Raw genomic sequence first — 12,521 nt, forward strand, 5'->3', positions numbered from 1 at the left:
CTCTTCGTCCAGCATCAGATCCGCGGGCAAGAGCTCGACGCTGGCGACGGGGCAGATCCACGCAAGGTGGTAATTGCTGCAGCTAAGTCGTTCACTTGAGGCCATGATTGTGCACGGGTGAGGATGGGCAGATGGGAAATGTTCGAGAAAGGAGGCTGACTGCGCGTCGACAAACAAGCGAGGCACCTGCCACTGCCACCAGCTTCAACAACATCATGAACATGAAGACCTTCTCGCCCCTCGATAACCAGCAGCGGTATAGCTTGCGAGATGATCTCTATATCCACAAAATGCACAAGAATCGATTGCTCGGGGTAGATCTTAGCACTCGAGCGTGGACAGATCCTGTCCAGCGCTGGCTTAATAAGTATCTGCGCGCTTTCCGATACCGGAGACTCTCGAAGATATCGCATAGCGATAGTGAGGGCCTCACATCGATCGCTGAAGCTCACCGATGGTCGCAACAGATTATAATACTGATCGCTGAGATTATTGGGCGTGTGACAACCGCAACATTCAATTAGGGAGTGTGTATTCACGCTTTGCACAGATTCCTCAACAATGTTCTCCCCATCTCCCTTCAACGCGCATTTAATCAGATGCTGGATGGAGTTACTCGATTTATTCCCTCCTCTATCTCCTTCCCTTCTCTCAATTCGAGCCCGGCAACTCTGACATCCTCTCTTCCGCCAGCTCTGCTTCCCTCATAGAAATCTCCCTGTGCTTCTCGCTCCGCGCAACAAGTCTGTATTTCAGCGCCGCAGGGTAGCTAACAAGACCGTAGCTGAAGTCGTCGGCGTTGGGGATATAGGGTTTGCCATTTTCGATGACGGGAAGGACTTCGAATGCCCAGAGCATGCTGTTTGCCGACGTCAGTAGGAAGTTAGGGTTTATATGAAGGAAAGTCGGAAGAGTTGATGAGCGGATGAGGAAGCATCGAGAGAAGGGAGAAATGCTCCACTTACCGTGCCAAAGCAATGTAAAGTGACTGCAGCGCAACATACATCCCCGGGCAAATTCTTCTCCCAAACCCAAACACGCCGAACTTGTACGTCTGCAGTCTTGGATCTGCGACATTCAGGAATCTCTCCGGCTTGAAAGCATTACCATCGGGGAATACCGCTGGATCTCTCATCATCATGCTGGGAGAGTTTATATTTGTTAATCACTGGACGGACAGATGAAATTGTAATTTAGGGATCAGGGCGTACTCACGTGCCATTAGGATATATCGCCGTGCCCTTCGGGATGAACATGCCTTTGTACGTATAATCCTGGATCGAAGAGTGCGCAATGACTGTTGGTGTCACGAGGCGCCATCTGCATTGAAATGCACGTCAGACCAACATACTTTACGGACACGTTGGATGGAGAGATATACCTCATAGTTTCTTTGATGAAAGCCTCTAAATAAGGCAGGTTTTTCTGGTCTGCAAAAGTAGGCATACGGTCGCATCCTACCATTCTCTCCATTTCCTCATTGACTTTCGTGTAGGCTTCTGGGTAGTGCAAGATGGCGACTGCATGACACGGTCAGCAATCCATGCTTTCAGGAAGATGGAAAATTAAATGTATCAGAACACCGTTCAGGGGCTTGACATACGCATAGCAATCTCGATTGCAGTAGTCACGGTTCCAATGCCTGCAGCCCACGGAGAAGATAGCGCATAAGACAGTTCCAGGTCATCAAACCCTAATTCCCTTTGTCGTTCGAGAGCCCATTGGGTTGTGCATGGTACTTGCGTGCCCTCTTGCATTCGCTTCTTGACGTCGTTCAATACGGTCATGTAGAGTCTTGTGTTGGTATCTCGGCGTCTTTCAGGTTCCCAGCTGAACCACTGCAGGGGTTTCTGGTGGAGACTTAGTGAAAATTCTGCCATGGACAGGGAAAAGCGCTGCTTACTGGGAGCCATAGTAGTTGAGGCCACTGGTGGTTCTGGTGGTTAGTTCTGATTTCTTGATCGAAGACTATCACTGCTAGAAAAACTCACACTCTCGAGAAAGAAGCGGCCCGGGACCCTGAGAATAGCTTAGTCCATATTCGGATGTTGAGTTCGTAGTTGTGCCTTACTTTGTACTAGAGCGGTGTGTGAATAAGTTGGGAGTGGTCATCTGGTTGCAGCAGCATGGTTTCTGACGTACCTTTCAATATCTGTTCAAGCCATCAGCAAAGTCCTTGTCATAGCGGAGGAGCCAGATACTTACACTCTTCAACCTCATCATGCTCCGTAACTAGCGGATCCTCCAGAGAAGTAACCCTCCGTCCATACGCCATCTGGAACATCGTGGACGCCATGTGCCTACAGCAACCATTAGTACGCACTGATAATCTTCCCTCAGTATTCTCACCTTCTCAGAATCTTGTGTTTGCGGTCCAAAATCCCGTCTTCCGCCTTGTTCTCGAAGAGGTCCTTGATCAGTAATGCCGACTCGTTCTCCTGCATCGGCTTCGCCGCTGGTGATGCCTTGGCGCTGAAATGCGAGTTGTGAATCTATCGCAAAACACCAATCCATTAGCCACCTGTAATGATTTGACTTTTCGAGTTATTCGTTCGGAAAGGAAACAAAAAAGCTAACCGTGCGCCAATTCCGCCAATTCTGGCCATATTCCATGGAAAATCCTCGGAGTCGAGAGAAGAGGAATTCGCTGGCATTGTTTAGAGTTTGACGGGGGTGGATCGGATGGGGGAGGTATTTTGTCTTACCCCATGACGAAGTCAGGACGACTGGAGAAGGTCTCGCCAGCTTTTTCGAGGAGGTCTATAGCTCCCTCCATAGTCCCGAGTACTACCACCCATCACATTAGTCACCCGTTCTCAAGCTCATCGTTGATCAGATCTCGAGGGCTAGGTCACTTACAAACATTCAACTGCGACCCCGTGTAAAAACTCGCAACATTACCTATACCCCACCCAATGTTAGCAAGTCACGCTGCTCTCTACATAGCCGTGACAGGATTAGTAGACTGACCATATTTCTCATTCCACGCCTTGAACACATTCCAGCGATCAGTTTGCAGGTACTTCGCATGATCACTGCCAGGCGGACCAGGCGGGACTTTCGGTCCTTTTCTGCGGAATGCTGCTTTCCGGATGAATTGGATCAAGAAGACGATGACGGCGAAGGGGACTGCTAGTACAAGCAGGTTGGGGATGGGTGCTATCTCGAACAACATTTTTGGGAATGTGTGGCGGTATATGCGCTGCTGTCGTTCTCGAGAACGCCGAAGGCCGAGGGAAAGAAGTGCAAGATGAGATACAAAGGGATTTGAGTTAGAGTAAAGGGTGTATAGTTGAAGTGGTTTATATAGGATCGGACTCAGAGTGAAAACTGTGGGAAGGACTGGGATGTGAATGCTGGTATGTGACGCGTTGGAATGTGAAGGGTTGATCTGCACATCGGAAGCCTGACGCATATATTGGTGAGCTGACTGCAGCAAACATAACGACAAACACACCCACTTTTACACGTTTGCATGCATAAAAAGTTCATGCATGAACGGTGGCTTAGTACTTGGTTACTTGGCTCCCGAATGCAAGTCTCACCACTCGGCGGGCAAACCGTCTTGCTGCTTCTGCCCGGGTATTCTCAAGATTTGAGTGTGCCTTTTTGAGGCTGCAGTTGAAGCCAAGTGGCTTGTATCCTTTATACTGGCATACAAAAAGCCAGTAAACAATTGAAGTCGTTGGAAATTTTGGATCCCTTCGTGGAGGCGCTATGGGAACTGGCTACAGTGCCGAGGTAAATACGTATCCTCGATCAATGCTTGCATGCATACATAGTCTGCGTATGTTGGCCTACACATACAGCGCGTCCAGCAGGCCGAAGTACGGTGACTTCCTATCATAGCTTACGGCTTACATGCCCAGTTGAACTGTAATGAACAGAGGGTGGATGGGTGAACCCCATAACTGTGGTGGATGGGTGGGTCCAATAGCTGTGGTGGTGATGGTTTTGGAGCTGTACCTATGTAGGTAGTTACGGGTGGATGGATCACTTGGTTATCTTGTTAGAAGGCAAGCTTGAGACTTTCTCAGGTTCAGGCGAGCAGCCAAGCAGCGAAGACTTTCATTCAAGTGAGCAATTACTGTCGTAGCATGTAGTCTTGGCAGTACTACGGCTTACCCGCCCCACCTGGCCAAGGAAGGGATTAGCGGGGTGGACGGGTTCGTGCCGTTTTGAGACTCAAACAACTACCGTAATTCGTATTAGAAAGCATCTGCAAGTAGCCTTGATGAAGCTGTACTAGGCGTAACACAGCCTGTTGGACGCGCTGCACACACCTAGACTTGCACATAGAGATTCATGCATGCAACACACACATTCACACGTATCTACAGATGTCCTTGCTCTTTCTCTCCGTCTACGCATGCTCGAAAGATATGACGTTGGTTTTGGTTTTGGTGCTCTCTCGTAGATCACAAGTGCGAGAACGGCACTACCCGCCTCAAAGTGACTGGGCCGCTGCAGAGCCTCACAGAGCCTTCGGTCCTAGCGAATAACGAGCTTCTGTACCAGCTATGGCGGCGTACGTGCTCCCTGCATGGTGCTGAGCCTCGAGAGGATGCCGAGAATCCATATGGAAGCCCCCGCGTCGCCGTGCTTGGTTAAGGGGTGCTCAATTCCTTGCATACGAACAGCCCCATCAATCAGGTAGAAGGATTCCCCCACTGAGTCTCTGTAACCGGTTGAGGCGCAGCAGATGTGTCTGCAGTTGCTGTGCTAACGATCTTGCATACTCACGCTTGCCTGCCCTGTTTTTTGTCTTTTGACCCCCTCGGCCAAACTACAGCTGGCACTCTCGTCTCCTTTCTTGGCACCATTTCGATCGTTCAATTTACTGTGAAATGCGCGATGCCAGACTATGCGCGGAGAGATGAGCGATAGCACAGTTGCAGAAGGTGACACAAACGCAACCTTGTTTCATCTCCCTTGCATGAGAGAATAGCCAGCATCTCGCTTAGAGACTCTGAGCAGCGTGACGTTGGCAATTCTGCACGCTAAATGGCTGCAGTCCTCTGCTTAGTTCCCTGCCTATACCTTGACTGGGTCCAAGAGTGGAAGAACAAGCAAGTACCTCTGCGCAAAAATCCCTGACTCGGTGTGTACGTTTGCTCTCACCGGCATACTTGATGGAGGGCGCCTGTACGTTCTCGCAGTGCCTGAGCCAGAATCTCCTCGACCAAAATATCTCGCCAGCAATAAAGAACATGTGGAACGACAAGGACGTATTGACCAGAGTATGCAACGTCCTCTTTATCCAGCAAAAGAACGGGAAGCTTACTCCGTATGACGACACGGCAGCACCGAAGCTAAGATGCATACCCAAGCATTTGATGATTGGCCAGAGCAGTGGAATAAAGCGGACCTAAAGCTTTTTCTGGGATTAGCCAACTGCTCCAGGAATGCAGGCAGCGGCCCCGCTTTACTCCAAGACTGGCTCCCGGGTTTGGACAAGGGGCCCCCGCAAGCAACCGTGCCACATTGGCGTTTGTCAAAGCGAAAGCAGTCCCAACGCTCACTCGCCGGGCTCCCAACAATATCGCGACACATCACGACAATGGCCTCTGTCCACCCACCGATCGATGGTGATATGGGTGATGTGAGAGTGGTTGCCTTTTCTCAGGGCGATCCTGAACGCGCTGCAAATTGGAGTACTGTACGTGGATAAGTCGTGGTTCTACAATTACGTTTAGCTTCTCACTTTCACCAGCGCAGAAAGATTCTCGTCCTCATTATCGGGCTTGCACTCGCATCTAACAGCACACTTGGTTCCTCTCTCCCAAGTGGCGCTTCTCACTATCTGTCCAAAGAATTCAATGTATCGAGTACCGAACAACTGGCATTGCCAAACTCCGTCTTTCTGATTGGATATGTCTTTGGGCCGCCGTTGTTCAGTCCACTCAGCGAGATGCATGGCAGAAGAATCGTGATGCTTTCGACATTTTTCGGCTTTACAGTTTTCACCCTGGCATGCGCTTTGGCACCTACATGGACAGCTCTGTTGATTTTTCGCTTCGTCTCGGGTGCCTTTGCATCAGCGCCAATAACAGTTGTGGGCGGAATTTTTGCCGACATCTATGATGACCCTGTGAGAAGAGGTCAGGCAATAGCCCTGATAGGAGCAAGTATATCATGAGGGAAAGTTTACAGATTCTAACTGGACTTAGTTGACCTCTATAGGCCCAATCATTGGACCTATCATTTCGGGATTCGTATCACCAGTCTCGTGGAGATGGTCGTTTTGGGTCGGGCTGATAATTGCTGGTGTAACTTGGCCGCTTGTTCTTGCTCTTCCAGGTAAGATATTTGACATTGTTGCCCTTGATGAGCTACACCTGACATGTGCTTCAGAGACGTATCCTCCAGTCATACTTTTGCGGCGTGCAAAACGGATGAGAGTGGCATCGCCCAATAGCTCTCGTGCCATATACGCGCCCATTGAACTTGAGGATAATGGATGGAAGCACACTGTGACGGTAAAGCTCGCAAGACCGGTATGTGATGGTTAAATTACTGTAAAGCTTAGCTAACTATTTAGGTGGTGATGTTCAAAGAACCCATCGTTATCTGCACCTGCATGTACTTGGCTCTCCAATTTGGCATATTCTATATCTTTTTTCAAGTTTACCCCATTGTGTTCCAAGGTAAGTCCCCATACTTACTGGCTGTATTTTCATACTAACTTCTTCTAGGCGTATACAAGTTCAATGATGGGCTGGCTGGTGTAGCCTTGGTTCCAGGTCAGTCAAGTGCCGAAAACTAGCTGAATTGTTTACTAAGATTTTAGTCGGCGTTGGTGGCGTGATAGGGTGCGGCATAGCAATTTGGTACGACATATTTCTCGAACAAGCGAAGAAACGCAATGCTTCGTGGCCAAAGAGCGAAGAATATCGTCGACTTCCTTTGGCGTGCATCAGCGGGCCATTAAATGTGTTATCGCTATTCTGGCTGGTAAGACTTCCAAAGCCACACCGCGGGGATCTTGAGCTAATTTACATGTTATCAGGGTTGGACAGCCCGATCAGACATTCACTGGATCGTTCCCATGCTTGCCGGAGTCCCATTCGGCATTGGTCTCGAATTGGTTTTCATATCCATGCTGAATTATCTTGCAGACGCATACGACCTTTTTGCGGCATCGGCTTTGGCATCGTCGGCGTTCAGTCGTAGCATTTTTGCGGTCCTGCTTCCATTGTCTGCTGGTCCGATGTATGAGACACTCGGGATCCCATGGGCGTGCAGTCTTCTAGGTTTTCTCAGTCTAATCATGGCAATCATACCGTTTGTCTTTCTCAGATATGGCACTTGGCTTAGAATGCACAGCCCTTACTGCCAAGAGCTGCTGAAGCTGAAGGAGCGCGGTTCAGCAGATACATCACAAGTCATGATGGAATCTAGAAGCGCGGAATAGCCAATTTGTGTGGCAGAAGTATGCGAGCAAATGGAATAGAGATTTTTTGTTCCTCGCAAATCGCTTCCGTAAGATCTGGTAGCAAACGTGATTGTAGTGTTCCAGGGCCACGGCAGCCGTGTTGTAAAATCAGTGATCCTGGAACCCATAGCACGACTGAGAATCAACATGTATGTGTTGAGGAACGAGAGTTACAATTTCTCTGCATATGACTCGATGATACACTCTCAAAACACATTTTGGTGATCGAAATCCTTTCCCTGGAAGAGAACGTATGAGGCGTTCCCGCCCAGACTTCTGGAGTCTGGGCAAAGCCGCGTGTCAACCCATCTCCGCCACGCTCGGTTAATTCGGATTGTTCTTGTGTATGCGCCCAGTCGGTATGGACATCCGTTGCCTAGTGCTCGTTACTTTTCTGATGTCATCACAGCCTGCCTAATTTACGATGAACGGAAATGCCATGTGAGTGGTGTTGAAACTTTACCGGTACAATAGTTTGCAATAACCCCAACATCCTATATGGATGAAGCTTCCGAATAACTTCTATGCAACGGCGCGCCAGCTTTTACCCTAAAACTCGACGGATGTTTAGTCGAACAATCTATAGATAACATTGATGAGGCCACGAGGTCGGGAGCTCGGAGGATGTAAAGATGTTCTTCTTGGAACCAAGTCTAAACACAAGGTCTGCTAACCCGGCGTCGTATGGATCAGCCATATTGCTGAACATCTAGAGAAAGATAAGGAACGTAGCTAAGACACTAAAAGTCTACATGTGGTCAGAGCCTAGGAGTAGCAGAGTGGAGTCGATAACAAGAAACCAGGCGCCGCGAATCAGTCGTTCTTGACCATTACCTGTACTCTGGGACATTTCCACTTTTTCTGTAGTTTCTTTCCCCTCTCTTTTCCAGCTCTTTAGAAACATCCTTCCCTTGACCACACCCCCATACGCAGCCGCATCCTATCCTACCATAGGTTCTCGTCATGGACAGACTCAGAAGGATTGGAAATAAAATCGCACCACCTCCGCAAAAGGCTGCGGATGGCCGCGATCAATGGCCTTCTCGTACTGCATTCATACTCGCTTCATTGAGTGGTGTCATTGGAATGGGCAACTTCCTGCGATACCCATCTACGGTCTTCAACAACCACGGGTTGCAATGGTTCATACCGTACCTACTGGCCCTGGTCCTACTTGCAGTTCCTGCCCTAGCTCTCGAGTTGGCCGCTGGCAATGCCTATCGTGGTGGTACCGTCACTGCTTTCAATAAGATCAGTCGGCGAATGAGAGGAACTGGGTTTGCCCTAAACTACGTCGGTCTCGTCGTCAGCATTTATTTCATCCCTATCATCGCCTGGGGAATGGTCTTCTTCCAAAAGTCGTTCACTAGCCCGCTCCCCTGGGCCGGCAACACTGAGAGCTACTTCATGTATGAGGTGACTAGTGCAATTGATCCTGATTCATCTGGAACCTGGGTGGACTACCCTGGGACGAGCTTCGACGGTCGCCTCGTTGGTTGGAACGCGTTTCTGTTCTTCCTCGTATGGCTTTGTATATTTCGTGGCACCGGTTGGACGGGTCGCGTAGTTTACTTCACCATGGGCATGCCACTCATCGTCATTGTAATACTTATTGGACGAGGCGCTTCGCTACCAAACGCCGGGCGTGGGATCCGACTGTATTTTGCGACCTGGAGATCTGAAGCTCTTAGCGGAACCGGTATCTGGCAGGATGCTGTCGGTCAGGTCTTTTACTCAACAGGCGTCGGTTTTGGCTTTTACACAGCGTATGCTTCATACAACCATCAATTCGCCAACGCTGCTCAGGATGCTGTTATCCTTGTTTTTACAAATGCTTTTCTCGAGGCCTCACTTGCATTCGCCGCATTTGGCATTGTGGGCTTCATGGGTATGACTCCCGATCCGGAGAATCCAATGGGAAGTTATAGCTTAGGCTTCATGACCTACCCCGAGGCTTTTGTCCACATGCCGGGCTCAAACTTTTGGTCTGCTCTCTTCTTCCTCACTCTTGCGGTCGTCGGTGTTAGTTCAACTTTCGTCATGCTTGACGCATTCATGACATTGATCATGGATTCCGCGTTCGCTCGGACTAGACGTTGGACACGAACATGGGTAGCGACTGTGCTTGTGTTTGTCGTCTTCCTGTTATCTCTCCCGAATTGCACGCAATTTGGATATTACTATCTGGACGGCATCGACCGATGGATCAACAACGTTGGTTTGGTATTTGTCGTCTGGGCTGAATGCGTCAGTGCCACCACAGTATATCGCTTCGAGGACGTCGTCGATCAGGTTGGTTTACAAGCCTACATTACCTACAATGCCGGATTCTTTGGAGCTCAGCTTTTGAGTCTCATCATCGGTCACACCGTCGGCGTGGAGGCTGGTGCGGGCGTGGGTTTCGGTGTCTTCATTATAGTTTTAATCCCTGCCGTTGTGATTGCGAAGACTCCTACAGTCAAAGTCACTGCCAGGCGATTTGGCGGTTACGGCTACGCCTCGAAGCTATACTACCTCGCCTTCTATTCGGTAAGCTTCTAAAGTTGTAGCCGACGATGCGCTGACATATTCGCAGGGCAACCAACTTCGTCATGATCTGAATGCCGTCATTGGGGGCGAGAAGAACTGGACACTGCCTTTCTTTTGGGCGCCCTTGCTGCGATACTTTTCTGGTCCCATCCTAGCCATTATCCTCAGCCTCGCATACCCTAGCTTCGACCAGCTCCGTTACGACCCACTCCACGTCATGGGCTTCATAATCGCCCATTTCTTGCTTGTCTGGTGTGTGATCGGGTTTGTGATACCCCAGTGGCTTGACATCTTCATCATACCGGAGCGCAGGGACGACTGGAAACAGCCACTTGCACCTGGGATTCTGCGCGACACCACAGAAGGAGAAGTCGTCGATCGCTTGGAGACTGGCTCACAATTCGACATGACAGAAGGCAAGAAGGATGATTCCGTGAACAACAACACATCGAATGGAAGCCTACGACACGACAGTAATAGCTCCGTGACTGCAGATCTAAGAGGTGACAACGCTGATAGGCTGTAAGCCTTCCTACAAGCTTGAATATACACAACTTGACCTGAATTGTGGGTACATGCATTCAAGATGCGAGACAAATTTCACTCCATGTCCTATGATATGTTCGCAGACGAGAAGCATTGCATGTTATCCATTGGCCTAGGGCTGTTTGTGAATATTTCGTATGTAACACATATCATGTACAATTTCCAAAAGGGTCCAAACAGCATTGACCTGTTTTGCCGTCGGGCGGGTCCTGCGCGTCGTTAGCCCATTGAAACGGGACTTCACGATTATGCGACCCAGCATCCAGTCTCAATCCCTCGGTATATGCAATATCATATGACCATCATTTTTTCAGCACTGCTTGCAATGATAACGCAAAGATTATCCGATACACGCAAGCCTTAGCGAAAGGACGGGCGATCCGTTTCGTGGCTTAATGGTACATACCCTACCTCAGAGCGACTAAGGTCGACCTAGAAAAGTCTCGAATTTACGTGGCTGAGCTTAACCACTCAGTCAAAAAGAAACACAAAACACGAGTTCTGGACGGGTCGAACACTTCAGCACACGCATGGAGCTAGCTTAGAAGAGCCTCGGCAACTTTTAACTTTCAGCATGGCTCATACATGTCGACTCGCGCGATTGGCAGCTTGCTGCAAAACCACAGACATTTGCGTTGCGAACGGTTCTATCGCTCTTGCCGAAGGAAATCCACGGCGGGCCAGAACACCAAGACATGTGTGGCGCCACGCTAGGGACTACCCGCATGGGGTTCAGCTGAGGGTTATCATGTCGACGTGCCTGCATGCGGTTCAGCTGAAAGCCTCTGAGCTGTGTGCGGTTAAGCCAAAATCCTTTACAACGCATGAGGTTCAGTTGAAAGCTGCCATGCCGTATGAGGTCCAGCTGAGGGTTTTCACCCCAATATGGGCCCGCATGAGATTCAGCTGAAGGCCTCTGCGCCAACCTAGCCCAACCAGCGCACCCTGGACACCATTATCATCATTATTTAAGATGGCTGCTCGCCATTGTTTCGATCATTCAGACTTTCGTTCCTGTACTACACAATCTCTGCATCACCAATATCGACAGCAACCATGGCAGAAATGGTCGAAGCAGCTCCTAAGAAGATCATTTTGTGCTGCGATGGTACCTGGCAATCCTCTGTGAGCGGGAAGCACAACCTGCCATCCAACATTACACGCATTGCGAGGACCATTGCGAAAGCCGGTCAGGACAAAGAAGATGGCAAGGTCTGGCAGCAGATTGTTTACTACGACTCCGGTGTGGGATCCGGCAGCTTGTCATCACTCGAATCTAAACGCCAGGGAGCTACTGGGGATGGTCTGGTGGTCAACGTGCTCGAAGCCTACAACTTTGTGGTTAACAACTATTCGCCAGGAGACAAGATTTATTGTTTCGGCTTCAGCAGGGGCGCATTTACAGCTCGAGCAATTGCTGGCATGATTACCGACCTTGGTGTCATGAAGCCCGACTCCATGCAGTACTTTGCATCTCTATTTGCCGCTTATCAGAAGAACACGAGCAAATACACCTTTCGAAAGACCAAAGAATACTTCGAGTGGAAGCACGGAAAAGCTCCGTTCGTACCTGAAAGCCAGAAAGAGACGTGCGATGTCAAGATTCCTTGGTACGACATGGGTACGTACGCCGAGGAGTATGAAAACTCTCGATCGATTGAGCTTGTCGGTGTTTTCGATACCGTGGGAAGTCTTGGATACGCAGACTCCTACGTCCACAGCCATGCATCAAGTCGGCAGGGCTTTGAGTGGCTTAATGTCAAGTGGAGTCCATGTGAGTTACCTGACTCAAAACTTTCGTACGGAGTTTTGGACTGATCATATTTAGACATCAAGCATGCCTTCCATGCTTTAGCTCTAGATGACCGTCGCCAGCCTTTCCTACCAACATTGTACTACATCCCGAATTGTAGCGAGGAGACCATCTCAAAAGAGAACGAAAAACTAGCAGAGGGAAGAAGTAAATGGGCCTGAGCTTACTGAGCACCGTCAAAGAATTGATGAAGAGCTG

The 12,521-nt window shown here is 49.5% G+C and overlaps 5 protein-coding genes across 5 annotated transcripts in view; 3 read left to right on the forward strand and 2 right to left on the reverse strand.

Moving 5' to 3' along the window:
• Nucleotides 1–590: 590 nt before the first annotated feature.
• Nucleotides 591–3,175, reverse strand: SNOG_05831 (hypothetical protein; the record flags this gene model as incomplete). The annotated part of the gene is made up of 12 exons (XM_001796174.1): nucleotides 591–859; nucleotides 966–1,142; nucleotides 1,216–1,335; nucleotides 1,393–1,520; nucleotides 1,604–1,794; nucleotides 1,904–1,936; nucleotides 2,143–2,152; nucleotides 2,206–2,300; nucleotides 2,350–2,492; nucleotides 2,578–2,647; nucleotides 2,706–2,787; nucleotides 2,971–3,175. 10 exons carry the CDS (start codon nucleotides 3,173–3,175, stop codon nucleotides 1,222–1,224), a joined length of 1,071 nt encoding a protein of 356 aa, XP_001796226.1. The 3' UTR covers nucleotides 591–859; nucleotides 966–1,142; nucleotides 1,216–1,221.
• Nucleotides 3,176–5,532: 2,357 nt separating this feature from the next.
• Nucleotides 5,533–7,173, forward strand: SNOG_05832 (hypothetical protein; the record flags this gene model as incomplete). The annotated part of the gene is made up of 7 exons (XM_001796175.1): nucleotides 5,533–5,659; nucleotides 5,714–6,124; nucleotides 6,171–6,300; nucleotides 6,355–6,497; nucleotides 6,542–6,647; nucleotides 6,696–6,743; nucleotides 6,791–7,173. The coding sequence occupies exons 1-7, from the start codon at nucleotides 5,561–5,563 to the stop codon at nucleotides 7,171–7,173; spliced, it is 1,320 nt and encodes a 439-aa protein (XP_001796227.1). The 5' UTR covers nucleotides 5,533–5,560.
• SNOG_05833 (hypothetical protein) lies at nucleotides 7,108–7,389 on the reverse strand (the record flags this gene model as incomplete). Its single annotated transcript, XM_001796176.1, has 2 exons — nucleotides 7,108–7,249; nucleotides 7,334–7,389. 2 exons carry the CDS (start codon nucleotides 7,387–7,389, stop codon nucleotides 7,108–7,110), a joined length of 198 nt encoding a protein of 65 aa, XP_001796228.1.
• Nucleotides 7,390–8,398: 1,009 nt separating this feature from the next.
• On the forward strand, nucleotides 8,399–10,490 carry SNOG_05834 (hypothetical protein; the record flags this gene model as incomplete). Its single annotated transcript, XM_001796177.1, has 2 exons — nucleotides 8,399–9,964; nucleotides 10,011–10,490. The coding sequence occupies 2 exons, from the start codon at nucleotides 8,399–8,401 to the stop codon at nucleotides 10,488–10,490; spliced, it is 2,046 nt and encodes a 681-aa protein (XP_001796229.1).
• A 1,076-nt stretch (nucleotides 10,491–11,566) lies between these two features.
• SNOG_05835 (hypothetical protein) overlaps nucleotides 11,567–12,521 on the forward strand; it is a gene marked incomplete at both ends in the record, with an annotated part of 2,051 nt that continues 1,096 nt past the window's right edge. The window contains 2 exons of the mRNA XM_001796178.1: nucleotides 11,567–12,284; nucleotides 12,372–12,470. Coding sequence (XP_001796230.1) covers nucleotides 11,567–12,284; nucleotides 12,372–12,470 — 817 coding nt within the window. The remainder of the gene's footprint in view (nucleotides 12,285–12,371; nucleotides 12,471–12,521) is intronic.

This window comes from Parastagonospora nodorum (assembly GCF_000146915.1).
Source record: "Parastagonospora nodorum SN15 chromosome Unknown scaffold_8, whole genome shotgun sequence".
NCBI classification, from domain to species: Eukaryota; Fungi; Ascomycota; class Dothideomycetes; order Pleosporales; family Phaeosphaeriaceae; genus Parastagonospora; species Parastagonospora nodorum.